The 26629-nt window shown below is 37.4% G+C and overlaps 2 protein-coding genes across 2 annotated transcripts in view; one reads left to right on the plus strand and one right to left on the minus strand.

The window, feature by feature from the left end:
* The window catches only part of calcrla (calcitonin receptor-like a), a 39570-nt gene that overhangs the window by 8859 nt on the left and 4082 nt on the right, over window positions 1-26629 (minus strand). The window contains exons 2-10 of the mRNA XM_067444395.1: window positions 9887-9973; window positions 6746-6899; window positions 5996-6109; window positions 4524-4636; window positions 4330-4421; window positions 4119-4245; window positions 2433-2586; window positions 2281-2341; window positions 164-230 (exon numbers count right to left, since the gene is read on the minus strand). Coding sequence (XP_067300496.1) covers window positions 164-230; window positions 2281-2341; window positions 2433-2586; window positions 4119-4245; window positions 4330-4421; window positions 4524-4636; window positions 5996-6109; window positions 6746-6899; window positions 9887-9940 — 936 coding nt within the window. The 5' untranslated portion in view covers window positions 9941-9973. The remainder of the gene's footprint in view (window positions 1-163; window positions 231-2280; window positions 2342-2432; window positions 2587-4118; window positions 4246-4329; window positions 4422-4523; window positions 4637-5995; window positions 6110-6745; window positions 6900-9886; window positions 9974-26629) is intronic.
* gulp1a (GULP PTB domain containing engulfment adaptor 1a) overlaps window positions 1-26629 on the plus strand; it is a 196770-nt gene that overhangs the window by 5915 nt on the left and 164226 nt on the right. The gene's annotated exons all lie outside the window — the stretch shown is intronic.

Genomic DNA, 26629 nt, shown 5'->3' on the forward strand with positions numbered 1-26629 from the left:
ATACATAAACAGTGTGCTAGGCTACTCGAAAATGAATTCAGATTGGTGAATATGATCTTCTGGATGTAATTTGCACAAAAAATACACAAAGTTTATAATTAATGCTGCATAAAAAGAATGTGTTTTGGAAACGAAAAAGACAAAAAACATCCAGATGTCTTACCAGCAGCGCTGCACAGATAGGGCCATGAATAATGTATAGCAGAGAAGTATTTGAGCTGATCCAACAACTGTGGATTAGGAAAGAAAGGATTAGCCAAATGTTTGAAATGTATCCCTTAAACAGGAGTATTATTTTGTACAATAATTGCTTTAATTCATGCAGATTTAGGTAAACACCTTAATACAAATATTTTTTAAATTGTGTAGTGTATAAATCTACAAATATATAAAATACCAAACACTGTAGTTGCACTATGTCCTACATTAGCAATATTAATTACAAACTTAATTGAAGGCAATGCACTATTTAACTAATATGTCACTATACTTTCTCAGATGATTAATTAAATTTAAGAACCACAAATATTTTTGCATTACAAGTTTTCTGAAAGGCAATGTTTAAATACACAAATTAAGCATTATCTATATGCACTAATTTGCATAAATGCCCAGAACAGAAATCTGAACATTAGATAAAGCAGGATCTAAATTTGTATTTTTTATTTTTTATTTTATATACTATATGTCAAAGGATGTCTATATTGAATATCTCTTTATCACTCCAAAAATCGCATGCTGTCAACAAAAACAAAATATATATATAGATTAATAACTTGCTGCAATCCTCAATTGTAAGACGCTTTGGATAAAAGCATCTGCTAAATGAATAAATGTAATGTGAATTTCACCATGTTTTTAGGAATAAAATCATAAATTCAGGAAAATGATATATGAACAAACCTCTCTGCAAAACTCGTCAGCATATTCAGTAAATAGGAATAAAACTAGAAAGTATTCATGCTAGTGCACAAAAAAAATGTCCGTAAAAAAGCCTTTAAGATGCACTATATTGCCAAATGTTTTGAGACACCTGCCTTTACATGCACATGAACTTCAATGACATCCCATTCTTAATCCGTAGGGTTTAATATGGAGTTGGTCCACTCTTTGCAGCTATAACAGCTTCATCTCTTCTGGGAAGGCGTTCCACAAGGTTTGGGAGTGTATATATGGGAATTTTGCCTATTCATCTAGAAGCGCATTTGTGAGGTCAGGCCTCCACACCAAACTCCCTCATCCATGTCTTTATGGACCTTGCTTTGTGCACTGGAGCGTAGTCATGTTGGAATAGGTACGGGCCATCCATAAACTGTTTCCACAAGGTTGGGAGCATGAAATTGTCCAAAATGTCTTGGTATGCTGAAGCATTAAGAGTTTCTTTCACTGGAAGTAAGAGGCCTAGAAAACAATCCCACACCATAATCCTCCTTCAGCCAAACTTTACACTTGGCACAATGCAGTCAGGTAAGTACCGTTCTCCTGGCAACCACCAAACCCAGACTCGTCCATCGGATTGCCAGCCAGAGAAGCATGATTCGTCACTCCAGAGAACCCATCTCCACTGCTCTAGAGTCCAGTGGCGGCATGCTTTACACGACTGCATCTGACGCTTTGGTGATTTAAGGCTTGGATGTCGCTTCTCAGCCATGGTAATCCATTCCATGAAGCTATCTACGAACTGTTCTTGATTTAATCTGAAGGCCACACAAAGTTTGGAGGTCTGTAGCTGACTCTGCAGAAAGTTGGTGACTTCAGCATGTGCTGACCACACTTTGTGATTTTACATGGTCTACCACATTGTGGCTGAGTTGTTGTTCCCAATTGCTTTCACTTTGTTATAACACCACTAGCAGTTTACCTTAGAATGTTTAGTAGTGAGGACATTTCACAAACGGACTTATTGCACAGATGGCAACCTATCACAGTACAACACTTGAATTCACTGAGCTCCTGAGAGAGACCCATTCTTTCACAAATGTTTGTGGAAGCTTCTGCATGCCTAGGTGCTTGATTTTATACACCTGTGGCCATGGAAGTGATTGGAACGCCTGAATGTCAATAATTTGTCCCAATACTTTTAGCAATATAGTGTATGCAGGCGCACATAAAGAGGGGCAATAAAATAAATACCTTAAAGTGTATTTTGAATTTTTCCCCCACTAAAAAGTCACATTATGAGAGAACTAAATCTCAAAATTGACCTGTGCATGAAATGTTTTTGTAATTATTTTCACAAAAAAAGTTTTCCCTGAAAAGCTACAGATAAGGTATACTCACTTGTCATTGTAATAATAACTTCTGGCTACAGCATGTATTGTAGCAGGTATAAGTGGGAAACCTGTTGTTTAAAAAAGGTAGGGATTAAAATTTTTTTTTTTTTTTTCGGTCAATGCTGTAAATAAAATGCTTTGATTTATTTGAAAACTCACCCCATCCAAGAAGGTAGTACCACATTAAATGCTGTTTTTCAGCAAACACTGCCACAACAATGAGTGTGTGCAAGTAGATCCCTTCACAAAGCATCCAGAAGTAGTTGCATCCAAAGATGTACAGATGGATAAATTGTGATACTTTGCAACTGATCTGAATAAAAGCAGCACAAACAGTCAAGGATGATAAGCACATCAGCTTTAATTTATTCTTCTCTTGCTTTATTCTTTAAATGATCAAAGGAAAATTCTGCCTTCATTTATTCACCCTTTTGCTCCATAACCCGCAAGCCTGCATACTATGGCATGAGATGCAAAATTATAAATAAAAAAATAAAAACTCCTATTGAGTGCCACAGGGGGGGAAAAATCAACTCATAGTAAAGGTGTTTGCGTGTCGACCTGGCATGGGGGAAGAGAGCATGCTAAATGTGATTATGGTTTTATGACAGTTGCTTTGTCTAGAATGACACATCAAAACATTTCTGGTGATTCCCTAGATTCACACTAAAACATATACCTTATAAGAAATAAAACATTTTAATCCAACCCATAGTGTTTCTTCCAGAAGAACCAATGCATATTTGACTTCAAAAACAAGACTCCAGTGTTCGGCATTTTGAGTACGTGAGTTTTTGTTGTAGATGTCTATAAAAATAAAAAAAAATGGTGTACTGTGCTAATTAATTGAGATTTCTTACAGCTCTTACAGGTTGTTGGCCTTGTCTGTTTCGTTGCTTCTATTACTCGCCCCTTTTTTGTAAGTCGCTTTGGATAAAAGCGTCTGCTAAATGATTAAATGTAAATGTAAAATTCACCTAAGTAAAATAAGACACACTTTAAACGTTTAAACATTTATACATTTGTATGTCCCAAAAAGCAAGGCATGGTTATTTTCTTTGGATAAAACTTTTACTTGATTTTATTCTTTAATGTATTTAAAAAATACCAGCATTGTTTATCCAAGGGGTGATTAAAAAATTAAATTATAAATAAATAATAAAATTATAAATAATACAAAATTAAATGACAGAAGTAAATACTAACTTATATACACTTGATCAGTATAAGATGTTTTTGTGTGTGAATCCAGATAATCACCAGAAATGTGTCTATTCTAGACAAAGCTACCATCATAAAACCATTAATACAATCACATTAGGGATACTTTACTGTGAGTTGAATGGTTTTGATTCTTTGTCTTTTTAAACCTGATCCTGCCGAAGTGTTGGCAAGCACATACAGATGTTTTAGAAAAGGATATCCCCAAACAAACCTCCTTTTCTTATTGAGAAGAAAATAGAATGGGTGTCTGGGCAACAAGGGCTATTTGGCTTAATTAACTCTTTGTCTTAGGCACCAACATTAACCTATAGTTCAGGTATACTGATCCTACACCACACAGACACTGTTGTTTACACAGTTGTTCTAAGAACATCATGTCCAGACACGATATTTACATGGATACAGCCAGTGTGGTAGGGTAAATGGTCCTTCTGATTGTCTTGACACAAATATTTTGGCTCAATTAACATATGCCATATTGATCAAACATTGCTGATCCCAATGATGTCGAGACAACACTTGCTTGGGTGTCAAAAATCAATCATCAAGGGTCATAAATCACTCAACAGTGACACAACATTTATGTTAATACTACTTAAGTTACTGTCACAACACACTTACTGGGTTTTGCTGAACCAATTCCTGGTTGTTTGCCACTGCTGTTAACCAAATGATAGTGATGATGGAGTTTAATACGAAGGAAAAGAAAAGGTTTTTGTGCAAGGTAATTCTCTGGCAGCTCAAACTCCTATAATCACAAAAAAGACATTTGGAATCAGTGTGATGAGCATTAAAACAAGTATACAATAGTCAGAGAGAAAATTGCACTTACTTGAAATGTAAGAATATCCCTAGTGAGATGAACAAAGATGTTAAAGAGAGCCCATGACCAATTAAAGCCAAGTAGAACAAGTTCATTGCGGTCTGCAATCACACAAACAATACAGTCATGAAGTGCTTATACTATAAGTCCATTCAAATGTGTGTTTATATTCATCTCAAGTGTTTGTGTTTATATGCTCATACCCTTCGTCCTTCAGTAGTGTGCAAATTACATCTGGTGAAATTTGTCCATGTGCGGTTACTCACAGGATGCAAGAACCACTGCCCACTTTCTGTGCATATTTTGGAGACCATTTCTGCAGAAGTTGATCAATATACGTTACTAAGAGAAGAATCCGTATTATCAAGATATGGAGTCCAGACATAGTGAAAAGCTTTATTCATTCGTAAAGTGAAGCTTTTCACAATGTCTGAACTCCATATCGTGATAATATAGGTTTCTCTTAACATTTTGAGGTATAGAATGTCAAAATCCTCCTGGCCTGTATACAGTATGGGGTGTGCTTTCATTTATTTCATATTTTATTACGTTTATTTAAAGGTTCAGTGTGTTTATGATGATCTATTGACAGAAATGCAATATAATATGCATAACTATGTTTTCAGTGGAGTATAAAGACCTTGCGTAGTGCACTGTTATGTTTTTATTACCTTAGAATCAGCCATTTTGATCTACATACACCATACACGTCCCTTTACAGTAAAACTGCCAATTTTTGCCATCCTGTTTTTACAGTAGCCCTAAACTGACAATCTTGTCTACAGAGCGCTAGTCACTGTCTGCTATCGCCGATGAAATTTTTTTTGTCCTGTGTCGGCCACCGTAGCTTCTTTGCGCTCTGAAAGGGAGGGGGAGGGGGGTGCAATTCAAAACTTCACTGCTAGATGTCTCTAAAAATCACACTGCACCTTTAAAGGGTTAGCTCACCCAAAAATGAAAATTCTGTCATTAAAAACGTATCCTCATGCCGTTTGACACCAGTAAGACCTCCGTTCATATTTGGAACACAAATGATATTTGTGTTGAAATCCGATGGCTCAAAAAGGCCTTCATTGACAAGACCCATAAAAGGCACTAAAGATGTCCTTACAAAGCCCATCTCACTACAGGGGTTCTACAATAATTGTATAAAGCGACGAGAATAGTTTTTGTGTGCAAAAAAACTAAATAACGACTTATATAGTGATGGGCCGATTTCAAAACAAAGCTTCGAACGGTTATGAATCAGCGTATCGATTCAGGATTCAGATCACGTGTCAAACCGCCAAATTGCTGAATCACGTGACTTTGGCGATCCGAATCATGAATCGATCCACTGATTCATAACGGTTCGAAGCTTTGTTTTGAAATTGGCCCTTCACTATATAAGTATAAAAAATGACATGTCGTGTCGGTGTCAATAAAGGCCTTTCTGAGCAATCGGATTTTAACAGAAATATTACATATATCTAATAATATATAAATATATATTCATTTGTGCTCCAAAGATAAACAACAGTCTTACGGTGTCGTACGACATGAGGGTAAGTAATGAATGACGGAATGTTTGGGTGAACTAACCCTTTAAGAAAACGTTTTAGGCAGGTGAGCAGAAAGTGCTCAGACTAACCTTTATACAAGTTAAAGAAACCTTAAACTGATCTCTAGCATTCACCTGTTGGGTCAAAGTCCTGGAAATAGTCAGGGCAGTGTTGCTCGGAGGTGATGCCAGCTTCTGTATCTTCCCAACACAACCATCCATCCCAGGTCCTGTTGCACACCGGGCCAGCTGAATATAGAAAAAAAGCCCAAAACATGTATTAGTTTCTATGGAGACTGGGAAACCGCAACTTCCTTTTATTTTCATTATCACTATTCTTAGTTCCTTCTGCCTGTTCCAAAATCTAGTCCCCGATGCACTATTGGTATGCTGCAGCTTACTGAGAGCTTTCCAAATCAGTCATTGTTGTGTCTTGTTTAGGATGCAGCCTAGAAGTAGGCAGCCCACAATGTATGGAACATTGCTAATATTTCACAGATATCTTGCCACCCATTGGGGCCAAATGCACTCTCCCTAACAATGAATAGTCACCTGAGGCTTTGTGTGTTCTCGCTGTAGTAATTAGACAGGATTACAAAAATGTATGTCATAGTTTGCAATATATATGAGGGGCTAACTGAAAATTGTATTGAATTATTACAATATATTACACATTTGGCATGACATATTTGCTGCAAAATGCAAAAACAAAAGAGTCATGGCTCGATTTGACTGGATTAAAGCTGATGTGTGTCATTTCTGTGCCAAACCTAATTGCAGAATGAATTTCTGTAAAGTGTTTTAACATTGAAAAAGTTACGCACATCATCTTTGTCAAGATACAGGATAATCTTGTCAAAACTCTAATATGTAATGTGTTTATACCTCTTCTGTCTTGATTGTTGTCCTTCATGATCTTCTGATAGCACTCAAACTGTGCAGTCACAATCTTGTTTCTGGTCACACTCATGTCATGGTACACATTTTGAGGATTTTGTTGCTGGCTTTCGTTCACCTCAGGACTGGCTAGAACAATGAACTACATAAAGCAGGCACATTAAAAAAAAGTCATGTCTAAGAACAGGCTAATTTCACAAGGTTCTTTTATTAGATGTAAGGATATGTATAATACTGTCTTATGTGGCACTGCAGTTTCATGCTTTTTGGAAGCTTGCTTGTTTTGTTTTTTTAAATGTATAGATTGTATTGTTTTTTTTCCCTACCCCCAGAGTGTAAAAAAAAAGTAGTTGAAACAGATGCTAAATACATAATCTAATCTGTTCTAGGGCACTAGCGCAAACCCTCTTTTGGCGTTAAAAAACTACTGTCAGGATTTACTTAAAACACGCAATGAAAAGTTAGCACTGAAAAGGCGTGTCTGACTTTATTATGCGTTTGTAGGTGTTTTCTAGCCTAGAAATCTAGACGCACCCTAGCGGCAGCAAATTTAATCTGCCCGCAAGTGTCTAGGAACTCTCAATATCCTTCTGGCTGTATTCCCCTCACTCTGGACGGGCCAATCACATCGTGTATAGATTCGGTGGGCGGGGCCATAATGACGACGGCCGAGTTGCATTTGTGTGCTCTAGTAAACACAAACTGGCGAACGGCGGCGGTCTTTCGAATCTGCTTTGACTGCGATTCTGGAAGACTTGGAGTTAAGCTTTTCTCTGAGAAAAGAACAAAGAACGGCACTGAAGTCATTCTTAAAAAGGGAAGATGTGTTCGGAGTTTTGCCGACCAGATACGGTGAATGTTTAATCTATCAACGAGCTCTGTTTCACCTTCGTTGCTCTGGTTGGTGTAGCGCTATCCTATCGCGTGCAGAGGGAGTTTGAAAGACAACCATTTATCCCGCCCCTCGGATTGAGCCGTCAATGGTGAGTTTCCAGACCTGGGTCTGGCTTGTCAGGCTAGGTGTTTTCCTTTCCGACGCAAAATTTATGAGAGAAGAGTATTTATATGAATCACGCAAGGTGATTTACTAAGGTTTGTACTAGTTAATTTACTGGTATTTGTGCCATTACTGTATTTACCGTTCCAAAATAAGCATGTCTTAAAGGTGTCATGAACTGGCTTTTTAAAAAATGTATATATTGTTGTCTGAGGTAAACAAATGACATTTGTGCATTTTTTTACATTCGAAAACATCAAAATGAATAAGTAACAGGATATTTTCTACACTGGTTTTGAGGCTCTCTTTTCTTAACACCCACGACTAGGATTGGATGAGATTCGCTTATTCAATGAGCTTCTGCTCTCCTGTCGGTTCACATGAGGGAGGGATTGTTTTGAAAGTGGCAACCGGAATGATTACCTCACAGGGTGCGCAAAATATCTTTATCAAACAAAACAAAATGATTTATCTCTTATCCACCCACGATTGATTGGAATATAAACAAAACAAAATGATTTATCTCTTATCCACCCACGATTGATTGGAATATAATTTTTTTTTATTACTTAGCCCGTCCGATCGGTGGATATAAATGTATACCCCCCCCCCCCCCCCCCCCACACACACACACACACACACAAACACACACACACACACGTTTGTTTTTGTGACATATGGGGACATTCCATAGGCGTAATGTTATACTGTACAAACTGTTTTTTCTATCCCCTTACACTGCCCCTGCCGCTAAACAAACCCATCACAGGAAACATTCTGCATTTTTACTTTCTAAAAAAAAATCATCAAAGCATTTGGAAAAGTGGGGACATGGCCAATGTCCTCATATTTCACCCTCTCCTTGTAATACCTATGTCATACCCATGTCATTATACACATTTGTGTCCTCATTTGTCACAAAAACATGCCGACACACACAAACAAACGCACACACCCTTCAAATATCAAGTCAAGAGAGTAAACAACACAGGTCAAGAAAGGAATATTATTTCACTATTTAAGATTCACTATTCGCAAACAAACATCCACTCATTCACATATAGAATCCGAAGGAAGCTTATGCAGGGACTGTGTTCTTCTGCAACCAGGCACAGCGCCGTATCTTGCTATCTATCCTTATAACTCAGTAGCGTGATCCGTTTTGTTTAGCTTCACGAATCGGTCAGTTGGGCTACAGAAGCAGACGTACATATTTATCTGTTGCGGTGGAGTTTCCCCGTTCTATGATGTAATTCATCAATATGTATTTAAGAGCTCTCGTTTTCTGGGCCTGGTGTCAATAAAAGCTACTTTGACTAAGTAGGAAGTTTTCAGCTTCGAAACTTATAGGATATTCTTATATCAGAAATGAACTTTTATATATCGAAGTCTCAAGGGAAAGTTGATTTCTCAGTTCATCACCCTTTTAAACCAGATGCTAATTTGCGTTGTTCTTAAAAGATAACGTCAGTCATTTTGAAAACGATCTGGCTGTGTCTGTGTGCTATAATTTGCATGTTGTCATTAGATCACGAGCAGAGATCATCACTCACATCTGCACTTTTTTGGAATTGCGCTCGCGTTAATTGGCCCTGTTAATCTGGCGCCTAATCTCTTATTGTATTTAGCTCCTTCAGTTACACATAATGTACTGTTAGGCATTTACTCATCAAAGACATTACCATATATTGTAATAGAGAGCTGTAGGGATGACATGTTTTTGTTGGCCAAAACCCGGAAATTAGTACGCATTTTTGCTTTCCGGTTTCATCACTCTGAGGTCAATGGGATTTTTAATGGGAGTTTTTGGTTAAATGCCTGAAATAAGGTTTGTAACACAAACTCAAGATATTTTCATGCATTATTCTACAGCATAAAACACATCAGTATTTTAGCTTTTTACTTTCACAAAACTTGTAAGAATTATAAACATTTGTTGGTCACAGAGCTTATTTTCTGGAACAGTATAAAAGCCACAGGGACAATCCTACCTATTGCATTTTTGTAGAGGGAATTAATGCTTACTTCTGGGTTGTCCTAAAAAAATATGTATTCACTGCAGCACTTTACATTTTAAAACTACAGAAATCTTATAGATATTTATACAACTTATGTATCAAATTATCTTTCACCTCAGAGACAGATCCCAGCAGAAACAGACAAATCGTCCAGTCGCTAGCTGTCATCTTCTTTGGCGTTTCCAGCGACCCACTATCGATCTGCAAGGAAGGTAACATCAATAAAACATAAGGGCTCTTAGGCTGTTACTGACCCAAACAGAAGTACCTGTCGTCTTTTCTAGCCTATTGCAAACAGATCTGCACTAGCTACACATAAACATAGACGGACATCTGCACAGAATACGCATTCATAATACTAAATCGCTATGGTCTCTGATGGTTACTGTAACATTGATTAAGAATATGTGGATGTTAGCCCTGAACAATATAACTAAAACAATTTGTTTATACTGTATAAACACATTTTTTTTTTAAAATTTGTGTGTGTTGATGCAAATTAATTGTGAAATCAGAGTTCTGTAAAAATGAACTGAAAACTTATTCACATCACTTGTCCAGTGTCTAATGGGTCCTCAAATGACATGTTCCTCGACTTAACGGGCAAATAAAATTATTATATAATTATATCACCAATAAAACCATTGTGAATATAGGTTGAATATTCACTACTGATCCCTACGTAAAAGGGTTATTTTTCTCAGTTTGTAAGGTCAAGCATGCAAGCATTTTAGATTTTGTGGTTTGATGAAGAACAGTTTAAAAGAACGGACTCTCACAATACACTTATCTATTGCGTAAAAAAAGAGTATCTAATGTGGAGCAAAGATCCCTGATGTTACTAAATAATGTCCCTTGACTCCTCAAATTGGAAGGTATGGCATGTCTTCAGGTCTGTTTGGACTTGCGCTACACTCATATTGGGTCACACTCTTGCAGGAGCATGAGGAAAGCAAAAGGGGGTATTGCAAATTAGAAACAGATGGTGAAAACCAGCCATGATGTTACTAACAATGCAGCATATCATGAAACTGCAGATCCTAAGGCCACTGCTTGTAGCTGCGTCATTGGCTGTAGCTGAAATAATGGTGTTTACTTTTCCATTCAAGGGAATAAGCATGCAGGTTAGAGCCTTTGTGAGCCATTCGGTGGGCTGGTTGCACTGATACTGATATCTGCACTATTTTATGTTCTGTTGATATCTGCACCACTTAAACCAACAGCTATTTTTCCCTTGCTGATGCAGCCTTTTGAGTACAACCACATGGGAAGAAAATGAATATGTCTCATGATAATTTTAACCGCTTGAGTTTGAAACAGATAAATTACCTAAGTACTCAGGGGACGAGACGATGCGGAGGAAATTCAGTCTGTGCTTGTCTGTAAGATGTCATGTTAACATAAATATAGTTGCATTTTTTTAAATCCAATGACATCCTGTATGTACTGTACGACCTCTAAACGTCATACAGTCTTCAGAGTTTTACTACCCTTGACTGTGTACAATGCATGTTGCCATCTCTCTCTCTCTCTAACCAATGATGAGATCACAAGGTTCAACTTAAAATGCCACCATTACAATCAAATCACATCGTTTAAAAGTACCACCCAATTTATGTATCTGCCACCAACTTGTATCTGTGTGAAATGTTGAAAAAAAATCTGATTAGTTCATACAGGATATGTAATGTGCTGAATAAGCCCATTTCAGAAAATTTACAGTTTAAGGCAAAGTTGAGGAAACAGGAAACGGCACTTTCTGTCACATGTCCAAGCCGAACCTACTTCAATGCTAGTAAAGGACAGAATGTATCTGTACTGATTCAGTGCTAATTCTGTTTTCTGATTAATAAAAAAAGACATGGGTATCTTTTTTTCCATACTTCCATAAAGTTAACATCACGGTGAAAAATACGTCTCTTTTGGCTTCTATACAGTTGTGGCAAAAGTTTTGCAGTGCCGGCCATTACCCAGCATGCTTTGCATCTAAGCTATAACCAACTGGATAACTCTCCTAGTCAATAAATATGTGCAAATCAGAAATGGGGGAGTCTTAATAATTAAATCTCAATATGGCACATTTGGAATATAAAGTTAAATGGTAGTACTGGAGACCATTATTACTGCATGTGGGTGTAATGAATTATGAATTATGAATTATTATTATTATATTCCCAGTGCCAAAGTATGTTGTGTTGTGACATGATATTGTTATTGAATTAAGAACTCTTTCCATGACTTAATACATGAGCCTGTTTATTAATTTGTTTCATAGTTTTAGGTTAATCGGCTACATATTAGTCATTTGTTCCTTTGTTTTAGGTAAACTATAATGAAACCTCTTTAGATAACTATATTAGTGTCCACACCAATGTTCGATAATATTCTGTTTATTCTAGCATGCATTGTAGTTTTGTTTTATTAACATAAATGCAATGCACACTTTAAAAGTTGGATGTAATATGACTGGCTGATTGTTGTTGCAAGCTATTATGGGTGTAATGATAGCCTCATGTCACAATTCGACACACATCCAGGAACATGATTTATTTCACGGTGGCTGAGCAGAGCACACCGACCTATTGCGTAATCGCCACCTACCCGTGGTGTTTACCAGTCGGAGCAGAATTATCTGGAAAGTTCGCTTTGGCAGGCTGTTTTGAACTCCAGAAACGAACGCCAAACAAACTTCGGTTTGAGTACAATTTTTCTTTTCCTTCTCAAAATTGTCACACCAGTTTTTAAGTATATCAGAGTCATCACTTTTGTGCTGATCTGAATACATTTGTGTTATAATCATTGCACAAGTTAAATAATTCCCCTTTTTGAAATTCATCATGTGCCACATCAAGTGCAGGGCAATTCAGAAGGAGAAGGAAAAAATCAAGGGCTGAGTGCACACACACACACACACACTCCTCTGAGTAATGACAGATCATCTCCATCCTTACACTTACAAAAGGAAATCCAATAACGCTTCCTTAAATAACACTTGTTGGGGCTATTAGTCATACGCGAAACTGATCCCATTTCATGCAAACAGTCTGATAAATGAGCGTTCCAAACTGTGCCACGTGTGTTACCTTATTACTGTTGCGATCGATAGACAAAAAGGTCACTTTGTTGGTCAGGCAATCTCCCTTAATACCTCATTGGGTAATATATAAGACTTTGATGTGTTGTTTAATTCAGCAGAGCAGACGTGTGAAGTTCTGTTTTATTTTATGAAAAGCCAATAGTGGCACAGGAGTCCACTATTATTTACTATTATTATTTATATATATATATATATATATATATATATATATATATATATATATATATATATATATATATATATATATATATATTTTCTCTATTTATCCTACAACAGGCAATATACACTACAATTCAAACCTCAGGGTCAGTAAGATTTAAAATATAAGTTTAATATCTCAAAAATATTAAACAGCATAACATTAACAACATAACAAAGGTTTTGTGAGTATTTCTTATCAAATAAATGCAGCCTTACTCCAGCCAAACTTCTTGATGACCCCAAAAGGGTGTACTTAAATTTGTAATAAATCCTTCCTTCTGCTTATCGGTGCTATTGTTTTGAATGCAGTTGAAACATCCTACAGTGACCAAAGGATGTTTACTTACTACCCAAGTTCCTTCTAAGCATTCGCAATTACTTTTTGCTATTTTCTGAATAACCCCAGCTTGCTCAGAACTCCCACAATGCGATCTGCGGCGATTAGACTTATCGCTCAGTTACATGCTTGCACAGACTTAGTGGCACATCTATTGATGTAAATATGCCCCACACACAATTTGTATTCATCTGATTTCCATTAGAGATGCAAATGTAAACACTGCAACTGTGCACTCAAGATAAACACTCCTTAAAATATATTGAATTGAAATCCTGGAAAAATGATGTCATTATTTACTTACCCTAATGTTATTCCAAACTTATTACTGCTATTTTTACATGGGAAAACCAAACAGCTAACCAGATCCATGAGCTGATCATAGTGACCACAGTTGTCAAGCTTCAAAAAGGACAACAACAACAACAAAAATACCATATTGTTATACCATAACATTAACATAAAAGTAGTCATATGCCTCATGCTCTAAATGAAGTGATAAAGAAAATCTTCAAAATTGCTCCTTTTGTTTTTTTCTTCTTTCTTCAGCATTCGTATTGGAACAGACAAATTATTCTAGACCAAAACCAAGTGACTTTTTTTTATGCGTGACATGAAGGGTTTTAAAGGTCCCGTTCTTCGCAATTCCATCTTTCAAACTTTAGTTAGTGTGAAATGTTGCTGTTAGAGCATAAATAATACCTGTAAAATTATAACGCTCAAAGTTCAATGCAAAGCGAGATATTTTATTTAACAGAAGTTCCCTTTCAAAGCCTACAGCGAATGGCCGGTTTGGACTACAGCCCTGCATTTTCTTCAGGAATGACGTCACTAGAACCGTTTGTTGACTAAACCTCCGCCCACAAGAACACGCGAAATAGGGGGCGTGGTCTTGTTGCTCTCTCACGTGGAGAAGAGCGCGCATTCAGCGCTTGCATCTCCCCGTTATGGTAAGAGGCGGGACCTTTCCGGGCAAAGTGCACTAAGCTGCTGTCCAATCACAACACGGGAAGTGCTGGCCCAATCAGAACTCGTTACGTGTTTCTGAAGGAGGGACTTCATAGAACAACATGTTTTTTACATGCGAAACATGAACTCATGTTATATAATCATAATCAAAATAATAAACATAATCAAAGCTTCGAAAACATGCGAAGAATGGGACCTTTAAAAAAGTTTGATAATTGACTGCATATAATATTCCGACATGCAAATAATGAATCCACCAGAGAATGGGAGATGAGACTCTAATTGGTTTATTGCACTTTACGGCCAAAACACACCCATGACTCATTAAAGGGTTACTTCAGCGATTAGCATATGGCTTTGTATCAGTAGAAACCCTGGAGTATATTCAAATGATTGTGCTTTCCCCCCTCATATCCCCCTGAGACGAGAGATTTATGTATTTTATTTCTGGAAAAATTCCTCCGATGATGCAAATTGACGATATTTGTGTCATTGGAGAATTTTTGGCCAGAGGCTAAAGACTACAGCCAGCAGAGGGAGCCATTTCCGCATGTTTTCAACCCGTGCATGGGGGATGGAGATCACACTCACAGCTCAGCTGCAGGCATTCATGTAAATGGTTTGGCCAGCGGAGCAAAGTGACTGTTTAAAATTAATTCCTATGAAAGTTAAGCTTCCAAAGGCATGAACTGAAAATGCACCAGACTGAACACACACTGTTGAATGTATGCCGCGGAGGCACTTACCTCAGCTCTCATCATGAGAGCTCATTCATGACGGTGAATGTAGTCTGACTCCTGCTGCGTTTGTGCTGTGACACTCGCGCGGCGAATCAATCATTATATTGAACTGACAGTGCCTGAACAACAGTTCTCTAACTGAACTGATTTTATGAAAATGAACGCGGTGGGCAAATGATCCAGTAATCTAGTAGCGGTGGCTTTGGGAGTGGCCTCGTAGCAGCAAAGCATTCTGGGAATTGTTGTCTGTCTTCCCTATGAGACAAAAATACATTTTCTGTCTTTTCTCAGTCTAGAAAGCACCAAATTTAAAAATAATTTCATATTTCTACTATTTTAATGACCCAGTTTAAATACTGATTCATCTTCCCAGCCCTTTAAGAGACTAGGTAAACCCTGGACCATGCATCTGGCCTTGACTGTTTTTTCCATTGTAAAACTAGCAATAGTGGATTCGAACACACCCCAAGTGCACCTGCGCGGTGTCCTTCAGCTCCGATAATTAAAATAGGGCCAGTAGTAACTTTTTTAGTATTAGTTCTTAAAGGGGTGGTTCCGTGTTTTTTTTTTTTCTAGGCTTGGTTTTGTTTATGGTGCGCAGTATAACATGTATTAATACTTGTTTTTTTTTTTTTTTACGCTGTATTTTTCTTATATTTGACCTTTATTCCACACCGCTGTCTCCACTGTCCTTTGAACGATTTGTTTGCTTCCTGCTTCTATGAAGCCCATCCCTCTGAAAAACGCAATGGTCTTAGATTGGTTAGATGGCCAAATGTAGTTTCATGTATTTTTATTGGCTGAAGTGCCAAGCACAGGTTGTCCGTAAACGCCACGCCCCTCACCATTACGGGCAGAAGTCACATCTGCGGTGACTAGCAAAGGGTTTATGATGTTACCAACCCAGGAAGAAGCTCGTTGTAGTCCAAACCCGCCATTTTTGTAGGCAATAAACTGCCATAACTTTAAAAGACAATATCTCCGTTTGCATTGAACTTTCAGCGCTGTAACTTTGCAGATACTGTTTATGCTCAAGCAGCAACATTACACACTAACTAAAGTTCAAAAAGTGAAATCACATACAACCACCCCTTTAATCCCCCCCCCCGTTTCTTTAGGACTTCAACTTTTTTATTTCAGTTAGTTGCCAAGGCATTTTTACATTTAAGCTTTTCTTATACATTCAAGCTTTATCTTTTATGTGTTATGTGATTTATATTAAAGCTTTATTTTAATTTATGAATGATTTTTAATAGTTCAGTTTAATTAATAATAACAACTACACTCCTAAATGCAACCCATTTTTTTCTTATATTTTGTTCTGTGAAAATCTGCAACAAGATCATGCTCTAGAAAGCCAAGAGGGCAACAGCTGCAATTCCCTGATTTGCACATAACAACCCCAAAAGCCCCCAGGTGCAGTTCACTCCTTTACACACTTACTCCACCTTATCTGACTCAGATGCAGTTCACTCCTTTACACACTTACTCCACCTTATCTGACTCAGATGCAGTTCACTCCTTTACACACTTACTCCACCTTATCTGACTCAGATGCAGTTCACTCCTTTACACACTTACTCCACCTTATCTGACTCAGATGCAGTTCATTCCTTTACACACTTACTCCACCAAATTGTCAGGGCATCTCAAACCCTCAGATGATCCTTTTTGTCATTCCACTCTGGAGTTTTCTGTTGGTAAATGGTAAATGGACTGCATTTATCTAGCGCTTTTAACAGACCTATAGGCCATCCAAAGCGCTTTACATATTGCCTCACATTCACCCATTCACACACCGACGGCGATTACCTACGACGGCTGTTAGTTGCAGCTGATGTGTATAGCTCTCAGCTTGCCTTGGGCACAATCAGATATTGAGCTTTACAAAGGAAATCATAATGAAGTCATGCACATTCTGGAGAACACCGCTGGTGATGCTGTCAGAGAGAAAGCTGCTCCAAAGTGTCTTGGAAGGTTTAAGTAGGTGGCTGGGTTGTAGCACGGGTAATTATAAAATGCCAAACTTGTGCTTCCTCTACTTCTACAACTCATCCGACATTTGACTTCTCTACTGGGAGTAATGGCTGTGATGACTGTCACTGGTAAACAGTGGCAGAATATGTGTTTGTGTTATTAGCGTTAGTAATTTTGAATCACATTTATGTGCATTAGCATCCTTGTACAGTAATTCAGTTGTTCTAATTTGCTTTTGCTTTAAAACATAAAAAATGTGATGCGAAGCTGAATTTTCAGTATCATTACTTCAGTCTTCAGTCACATAATACTTCAAAAATCATTCTAATATGTGGATTTGGTGTGCAAGATTATGAGCAATCAGCAAACAGTTTATTTATGTGCTGCTTTATATTTTTGTGGAAACCGTGATCATTTTTTTGTGGTTTCATTGATGAGAAAGTTAAAAAGAACTGTATTTATTTAAGTATTTGTGTAAGTATTTTGTAACAATATAAAGTCTTAATTATCACTTTTGAGCAATGTACTGTATCCTTGCGGAATAAAAGTGACAATTTGAGGGATTATGTAAACTTGAGCATCAGGTTTGTCTAGATAGCTATGGGATATTACAAAAGAGGGTGTGAAATCAACCACTGTAACACAATCTGAGGAATATACAGTACCAATACTGTAACTTAAAATAGAACCAGAGTATGAAAAAAGACCTATAAACATTAGCACACAATTAAGCAAAAACGTATGAATGTTTGATTCAGACTGAAAGCTACACCAGCATATGTCAAATCAGGGAAGCAAATTGCTGTTATGAAACACGGCAAGTAACCTGGAAACATCTGCCAATGTTGATTCTGGGTAATTTGATCTGACCCACCCTATCCTGCCCCAGCGTAACACAGCTGAACATGCAAAACTGCAGGGGTGACCATTATCCTCCAGTGTGGCTACTGATACAAACAGCCCAAGGAGAACAGAAATAAAACAGAGTGGCAAAGCTGTTCATATACAGTTACAAATATACACATTTAAAAATAAAGCCATCACAAGCGGCTCCAGCATAACACCTGCCAAGTAAATACATATTTTAAGCTATTTCAGGGATCAAACCATAATTTATCCCCGAAATGTTTCCACTGTTTCCATAACTTGTGTCTGGTTACAGATACATGTTGTGTGGGACATTTTGGTGATGCAGAGACAAATTTACTAAACAGCTCAACCGTCTAATTGCTAAAAAAAAACGATTTGCAGAATTTCTTTGTTGAATTAAATGTTAAACAACTCATAAAATGCATGTGAATAAAGTGCTATCAGCTGGCAACATTTAGATATTCAAGTGTCCTGCTGACAGCATTTTGTAACCTTTACCCCCAGTTTCACAGCCAAGGGAAGGCTTAAAGGGATAATTCACCCAAAATGAAAATGATCCCATAATTTACTCACCCACAAGCCATCCTAGGTGTATATGAAATTCTACTTTCAGATGACTTCAACTGGAGTTATATTAAAAAATATTCTGGCTAATCCAAGCATTATAATGGCTGTGAACGGCAGCCCAAAAAACTTCCATTCATTGTAAAAGTAATTCATAAGGCTCGAGAAGGTTAATAAAGGCTTTCTGAAGTGAATTGATGGGTTTGTGTAAGAAAAAAATCCATATTTAAAACTTTATAAAGTAAAATATCCAGCTTCCGGCGGTCTGCCTTGCATATTCAACTTATGGGGAAAAAGCATAACTGGCGCGGAGATGACGTTGGACATAGCGTAAGCGTTTTGAACTGCGAGAGGCTTAACACTTTCTTCTTGTTGAAGGCAGTTTGCCAGAAGCTAGATATTTTACTTTATTAAGTTTTAAATATAGATATTTTTAAGTATGGATATATTACAAAGTAACATATTTAGCTTCTGGCAGACAGCCTTCCGTGTTCAACTGAAGAAGTATAGCGCATCTCACAGGTCAAAATGCTTGCGCTACGTCCGACGTCCTCATCGCACCAGCTACACTTTTTTTCCGTAGGTTAAATATAATTGAACTACTATTAAATTACTTTATAACGTGTTAAATATGGATTTTTTCCTTACAAAAACCCATCGATCCACTTCAGAAGAGCTTTATTAACCCCCCGGAACTGTGTGGTTTACTTTTATAATGGTTGGACGCACTTTTTGGGGATTCAAATTTTGGGCTGCCATTCACTGTCAATTATAAAGCTTGGCAGTGGCGGTTCTAGACCATGGTAACCAGGGGGCCAGGCAGAGGCAACTTGTGATTTTAGGTGGCACACCAGTAGTTAAATAGTAGTTCACCTAAAAATGAAAATTCTATGTACCCTTTACTCATCCTAATTTCGTTCCAAATATGACTTTATGTTGAAACAATATCAACCTTTTTATTTTATTAAACTGGTGTATAAGATCAGTCTCGCATTTGCACTCTTGGAAGAATACACTCGTATTTTGCACTCGTTACTCATGTTATATTGCTTACACTGTACCCTATATCATGATGTGTGAGGGCGTTTTCAGTCAGTCAGTTTAGTTCGAAACGGGGCACGATTCACATGAATAATTAGTAGGCATAATGTGGAAGCTGTCATAGGGACCCGGTTGAGCTCAGGGGAACTGAATTCGAGACTGCCTGAAGGAGGTGGTCTGAGTTCGGTTGCGCAAAAGCTGTGCCGTGATTCATGTGAATGTGAAAGCAACAAATACTCAAAGAAAAGTTACCTGCGAATGCATTTTATTAGATGACGATTTAGTTCAATAAAACACATGTAAGAGATGTGTTGATGATTTACCTAGAGAGTGGGAAACTGACGTCACCAATGCGCATAGCATCGGCGGGAACGCGCTCTGACACAGACCACACCAAACGTAGCTACTGTAAAAACACTCTGTAGACTTTAAACTCAAATGGGGCATTCTTGTTGCATATCTTGAATTTTATGGTCATTCTAACTAAGAAGCACTGAAATTGTTTGGTTACCTACATTGAAACAGGTTATTGTAACAATATGAGGGTGAGTTAGGCTACATGAGGTGTTTTTATTTTCCTTTTTGGGTGAACTAACACTTTAACCTATTCTCCGGATTAAGTCGGGGTTTTTTTGGCCATGTACTGTATCACTTTACCATCTCTACACGTGAAATAAAATAATTTCAAGTTCATGTTTTTATTTGAAAACTAATGCAGGGCCTAACTGTGATATGATCATGCATGCTCAATTTATAAAAACTAAACTAAACCATTTGTATTACATGTTTTGTAGCCTAACTGCTCTCTGTTAGCGGACTCTTTGCAAAGTTTGCATAGACACAAACATCTACTAAGCAAAGCTGGACAATTGGATAAAATAATATTATTTCTTGGTATATGTGAACAAGATTGAAATTAAATATTTTCTTTTACCTGTATTTTTACTTGGGTATGTCTATCTCTTTGGTGAAACCATTTTTTACAGTCTATGGGTGAAACACGTCTGTGATAATCGCCCATGAACGGTTCTTTCATTGCGTACGTTGGTCATAATTTATCTTTGGCTGCATGTCTTCCTAATGCGGTATTTGATCAAATATTGCATATGTGGACGTGTTCTGAGAATTTAGCCATTGAATTAAAAAAAAAACTTTTTTTAATTACCAATATTTTTAAATGAACGAAATGACTGACTGGAATTTGAAGTCATCAAGTCAACGTGTTTAAAGAGAGCTTAGACAAATCAAGTGCGTAGCAACCATTATAGCCCGCGTTTTACAACTATTTGAGCGAACGCAGACTGAGTGACGAATCATTCATAAACCAACATCACTACTTGTGCGCCAGAGCGCGCAGCCTCCTCATGCCGTTTTGCTTCTCTGCATTGGCTAATATGATACAATAAATGACTCTTTTCATCTCATACAGCCACAGCAAAAATCTTACATTGCAACCGGTTTCAGAAAATTGTTTGGTGCAATATGATTGCAAATTTAGGGGGGCCAGAGAGGGGCCACGCTTGTTGACACTGGGGCACTGGTGTTTAACATTGGTAGTGTTGGGAAAGTTACTTTGAAAAGTAATGCATTACAATATTACCCTAAACAAAGTAACTAATTGTGTTGCATTAAGTAACTTTTTCTCACCTGCACTTTTTAAAAACAAACTAATTAATTAAATTGTATAACTATTTTTGGCAAATGTAAATGCCATTTCCCATTATTAGTGACACGAATAAGCCTCAGACTGAAGGACATGCAAATTCATGTCTGTAGAGTAGAGGGCGCAGCTCAAACAAACCTTTAATCTGTGCTGCCATTCAGGAGGGCAGAAGAATAGGATGGAGAAGACAGTTCAGCATTCTTATTTTAGCAATAAAAAAAAAAACTCAAATGATGTTTAACCAAAGTAATTTTTGCTATGTATGGCCGAATTGGATAATCGAAGGTCAGTAACAAAGACATTGGCTAATAAAGTGAGATAAAATATATAAAAATATATATGTTATTTGACATTTTATTATTTAAGGTTTGCGTGATATTCTGAATTAGCATTTTACCATTTTTAATTCATTTTGAGTAATACTTGTTTTGTTATGTGCAAGTGAAATGAGTAAATGCATTTACCGGTACTCACATTTACTAGAACGACAATAACCATCATGTGTACACAGCGCACACGCCTCTGCACTTAGTCCCCATTTCTCTCAACATTAGGACAGGAGAGGTGTTGCTTTACTGGTTACTTGGGGGAAATAATCAGATTATTTACTCTTACAGATTATTTACAGTTACTTGCGTAACTGGTAATGTGTTACCCCCAACACTGAACACTGGCTTAAAAACATAGTTCTCGCTAGTTTAAAGAAAATGCATTATTTAAAGCATGCAACGTTGAGCTGTTTAATGAACTTCTCCCTGCATTTCTAAATGTTTCATCATTTAATTTGTGCTGTTACTCGATTTGTGGAATAACACAGAATTGTTAAATTCTAAACAACACAGAAAATTATCCACTGGAACGATTCAGATTTTCAAGTGTTCAGCGGACAACATATTGTAACTGTTGGTGTTTAACACTGGCTAAGAACCTCATGTGAAAATATAGCTGCTAAATACACAGAAAAGGCATTTTTTTAAAGCATGCACCACAGATGATCATATGAAAGATAATCACACAGCAGCTAGTGCAATGAAGAAAGATTTTAATTTGGAGCACTGATTTTGCATATTCTGCAGGAACAGGCTTGTTCCAATAAATCAAAAGGACAGAACAAGTCTCCTTTTATTTCACATGGCGTTTTATTTTTATTTTTAGAATGCATAAACAAATTGAGGAGACAATTAGGCACAGAACCTCTACCCTCCTGTGATTCGCATTCCAGCAACCAAAATGATTCTATTTACTTCACTGCATAGAAACCTGTCCAGTCACATGGAAATGTATCCCCAACTAGACAGCTGTAAAAGCTTAAGGAGAAGCATTGTGTTCATAGAAGATCCCCAAAGATGTCCTGCTGTGTATAGACAGCTAGTTCTGTGTCTAGCATCTAAAACCACTTCCTCTGCACACCATTATTCTGGATCACAAGTTCTGCCTCTGCAGGCCAATAGTCTGCGCTCCCAGGATTCCTCTGAGCCATGAAAATAAAACTCGGGAGTCGGAACCGGATCATATTCAGCCCTATTTTTAAACCCGCAGACCTTCAGCCCGTTCCCTCCAGCACTAGAGAAGGCATGTGAAAGGTCCTGAACTTGAACTTCAATTTGCTGCGGGAGAGAATGGCATCGGAGGGTTCACACGAAAGACTGCAGTCCAATGAGTTATGCAACTCAGGTAACATTTTCGGAAAACTCTATGAGGAGCAAACAAATGAGAGAGACTAAGGGGAGGAGGTGAGTGTTAAAATTAGAAGAGGAAGATCCAGTTCCACTTAAATCATTCCAAGAAAAATTAAATCCTACTTTAAAGGAAGTGTTTGGCCGACACCTGATAGCCTAAGACTGACCCACTTGGAAGTGGGTGGGCTTTGATTCATCCACATGCATTTCCAGGATCCCCCGCACTCCGAGTGGTGGCAGAGGCCAGTAAATCTTAAAGCCACTGCCCGCCAACGGCAGTTTGTTTAGTGTATATCAGCGTTAAACACTGATTCTGTAGCTCCGTTTATATTTCCACTGTTCGGCAACCCACACAAGCCCTTTATCTCTAGGGTCAATTTTTAAAAATACTACAGCCTCATTCACACTGTGTCATCAGCTACATGTATAGCCATGATTAATCATACTGCAGGACAAACCTGGCTGCCAGTGTCCAAAGGAATATTCACATAATGCTGTTAATGGTAGGCCTGTATATAGTGAACCAATACTAATACCTAGAGTGGAGGTGGCTGATAGCTGGTATAATGCCAAAAAAACAGAGTGAGAAGCACTTCTATTTTGATACATTACATTTTTTCAAATAATAAATAACTGTATTAGAAACACACTTTCTACATATAGGCGTACATGCATTTTTGAAGGAAAACTTGCTTACCAAGATTGCCTTTCTTGTATCATGTTCATTGAGCTTTCTATTCATCAAAAAAAAAAAAAAAAAGTAATATTGTGATCATTTGGTATTGGTGCTTATATATGAATTATTAATAGTTAAGCACCAACACCAAATTATCACAATATTAATTTTTTTTTTTTTTTAAATAGAAAGTTCAATGAACATCATATATATATATATATATATATATATATATATAACATCATATATACAGTCTTGTTCAAAATAATAGCAGTACAATGTGACTAACCAGAATAATCAAGGTTTTTCGTATATTTTTTTATTGCTACGTGGCAAACAAGTTACCAGTAGGTTCAGTAGATTCTCAGAAAACAAATGAGACCCAGCATTCATGATATGCACGCTCTTAAGGCTGTGCAATTGGGCAATTAGTTGAATTAGTTGAAAGGGGTGTGTTCAAAAAAATAGCAGTGTGGCATTCAATCACTGAGGTCATCAATTTTGTGAAGAAACAGGTGTGAATCAGGTGGCCCCTATTTAAGGATGAAGCCAACACTTGTTGAACATGCATTTGAAAGCTGAGGAAAATGGGTCGTTCAAGACATTGTTCAGAAGAACAGCGTACTTTGATTAAAAAGTTGATTAGAGAGGGGAAAACCTATAAAGAGGTGCAAAAAATGATAGGCTGTTCAGCTAAAATGATCTCCAATGCCTTAAAATGGAGAGCAAAACCAGAGAGACATGGAAGAAAATGGAAGACAACCATCAAAATGGATAGAAGAATAACCAGAATGGCAAAGGCTCAGCCAATGATCCCCTCCAGGATGATCAAAGACAGTCTGGAGTTACCTGTAAGTACTGTGACAGTTAGAAGACGTCTGTGTGAAGCTAATCTATTTTCAAGAATCCCCCGCAAAGTCCCTCTGTTAAAAAAAGGCATGTGCAGAAGAGGTTACAATTTGCCAAAGAACACATCATCTGGCCTAAAGAGAAATGGAGGAACATTTTGTGGACTGATGAGAGTAAAATTGTTCTTTTTGGGTCCAAGGGCCACAGGCAGTTTGTGAGACGACCCCCAAACTCTGAATTCAAGCCACAGTACACAGTGAAGACAGAGAAGCATGGAGGTGCAAGCATCATGATATGGGCATGTTTCTCCTACTATGGTGTTGGGCCTATTTATCGCATACCATGGATCATTTGCATATGTTAAAATATTTGAAGAGGTCATGTTGCCCTATGCTGAAGAGGACATGCCCTTGAAACGGTTGTTTCAACAAGACAATGACCCAAAACACACTAGTAAACGGGCAAAGTCTTGGTTCCAAACCAACAAAATGAATGTTATGGAGTGGCCAGCCCAATCTCCAGACCTTAATCCAATTGAGAACTTGTGGGGTGATATCAAAAATGCTGTTTCTGAAGCAAAACCAAGAAATGTGAATGAATTGTGGAATGTTGTTAAAGAATCATGGAGTGGAATAACAGCTGAGAGGTGCCACAAGTTGGTTGACTCCATGCCACACAGATGTCAAGCAGTTTTAAAAAACTGTGGTCATACAACTAAATATTAGTTTAGTTATTCACAGGATTGCTAAATCCCAGAAAAAAAAATGTTTGTACAAAATAGTTTTGAGTTTGTACAGTCAAAGGTAGACACTGCTATTTTTTTGAACACACCCCTTTCAACTATTTGCCCAATTGCACAGCCTTAAGACCGTGCATATCATGAATGCTGGGTCTTGTTTGTTTTCTGACAATCTACTGAACCTACTGGTAACTTGTTTGCCACGTAGCAATAAAAAATATACTAAAAACCTTGATTATTCTGGTTAGTCACATTGTACTGCTATTATTTTGAACAAGACTGTATATATATATATATATATATATATATATATATATATATATATATAAAGTTCCTAATTTTGTTTTGGGGGTCTCCTGCAACAGGTTTACATGCATCAATAGTCAAAAGCCTGTTACCATAAACTCCAGCTCCCTTTCCTAAATCTCAGCATTTGTACACACTGTAAAGACAGTAACCACCATGACATTGATTTTACCATATCAATCCCAGCATGATTCTGATGATGAAACATTGGAAGAGCTATTCAACCCAAACCTCCATTGCAGGGATGACTTGAGCATGCTGTTTCTTACTCAGTTTCAGCTACATTATGAGATGTTGCAACTTTAATTCCTCCCCATAAGCATTAATAAATGTATAAGTGTATGTCCATCAACAAACCAATGTGTATATTTCTAATTTATTGCAGTGCACTTGTGGAAACTGTACAATTAACTGCATCAATAACAGCACGTTTGACTTTACAACTTTGCAGAATGTTTACATTTACAAACCATAATAGGGGTGTTTTAATAAGAGCTGTTCCGATTCTGAAACTATTATCGGAAATATCACCGATACCACAGCAAAATCAGCAAGTACTTGAACCCATGTACCAATCCTATACCATTTTCTTAAACAAAATCCATAGTTATTATGACCTCTAGCTTTGACTAACCTCTGCACTGTTGTTCTTCGCTGCTCAGTATGCATTGCAAAAACAGGAAGTTGTGCGGTATTGCAACAAGCAAGCTGAATAGAGCAGCGAACAAGAAATGAAAATGCCTTAGCAGTATTTCAGACTGGACCAACCGGCCAGTAAAACAGAGCCTAGGGATGTCACAACTAGCGGTACTTTAGTACAAAGTCGGTACAAAATTCTTAAAAATGTGATACCAGCTTTTCTGTAGTAAGGTCCCGTGTATATTCGGTACCTGCAGCTGCATTCAGTCGCTTCCGTGTTAATATTAAGCGCAGGGCTCCAGACTGTATATAATAGCGTCTGTTAATATCAAATTGCAAAATACTATTTAAATATTACTCCTGCAAATTCTAAATCTGTGTGGAATACTGGCGCAAATGTGTGACGCTCGCTGTCTTTGTAGTCTCTGCCTTATGTCACTATAATGTACAGTATATAAACCGTCACTTCATGAGAACTTTCCGTTTCATTTGAGAAAACTGTCATATCCT

The sequence above is a fragment of the Pseudorasbora parva genome, chromosome 5 (assembly GCF_024679245.1).
Source record: "Pseudorasbora parva isolate DD20220531a chromosome 5, ASM2467924v1, whole genome shotgun sequence".
Lineage (NCBI taxonomy): Eukaryota > Metazoa > Chordata > Actinopteri > Cypriniformes > Gobionidae > Pseudorasbora > Pseudorasbora parva.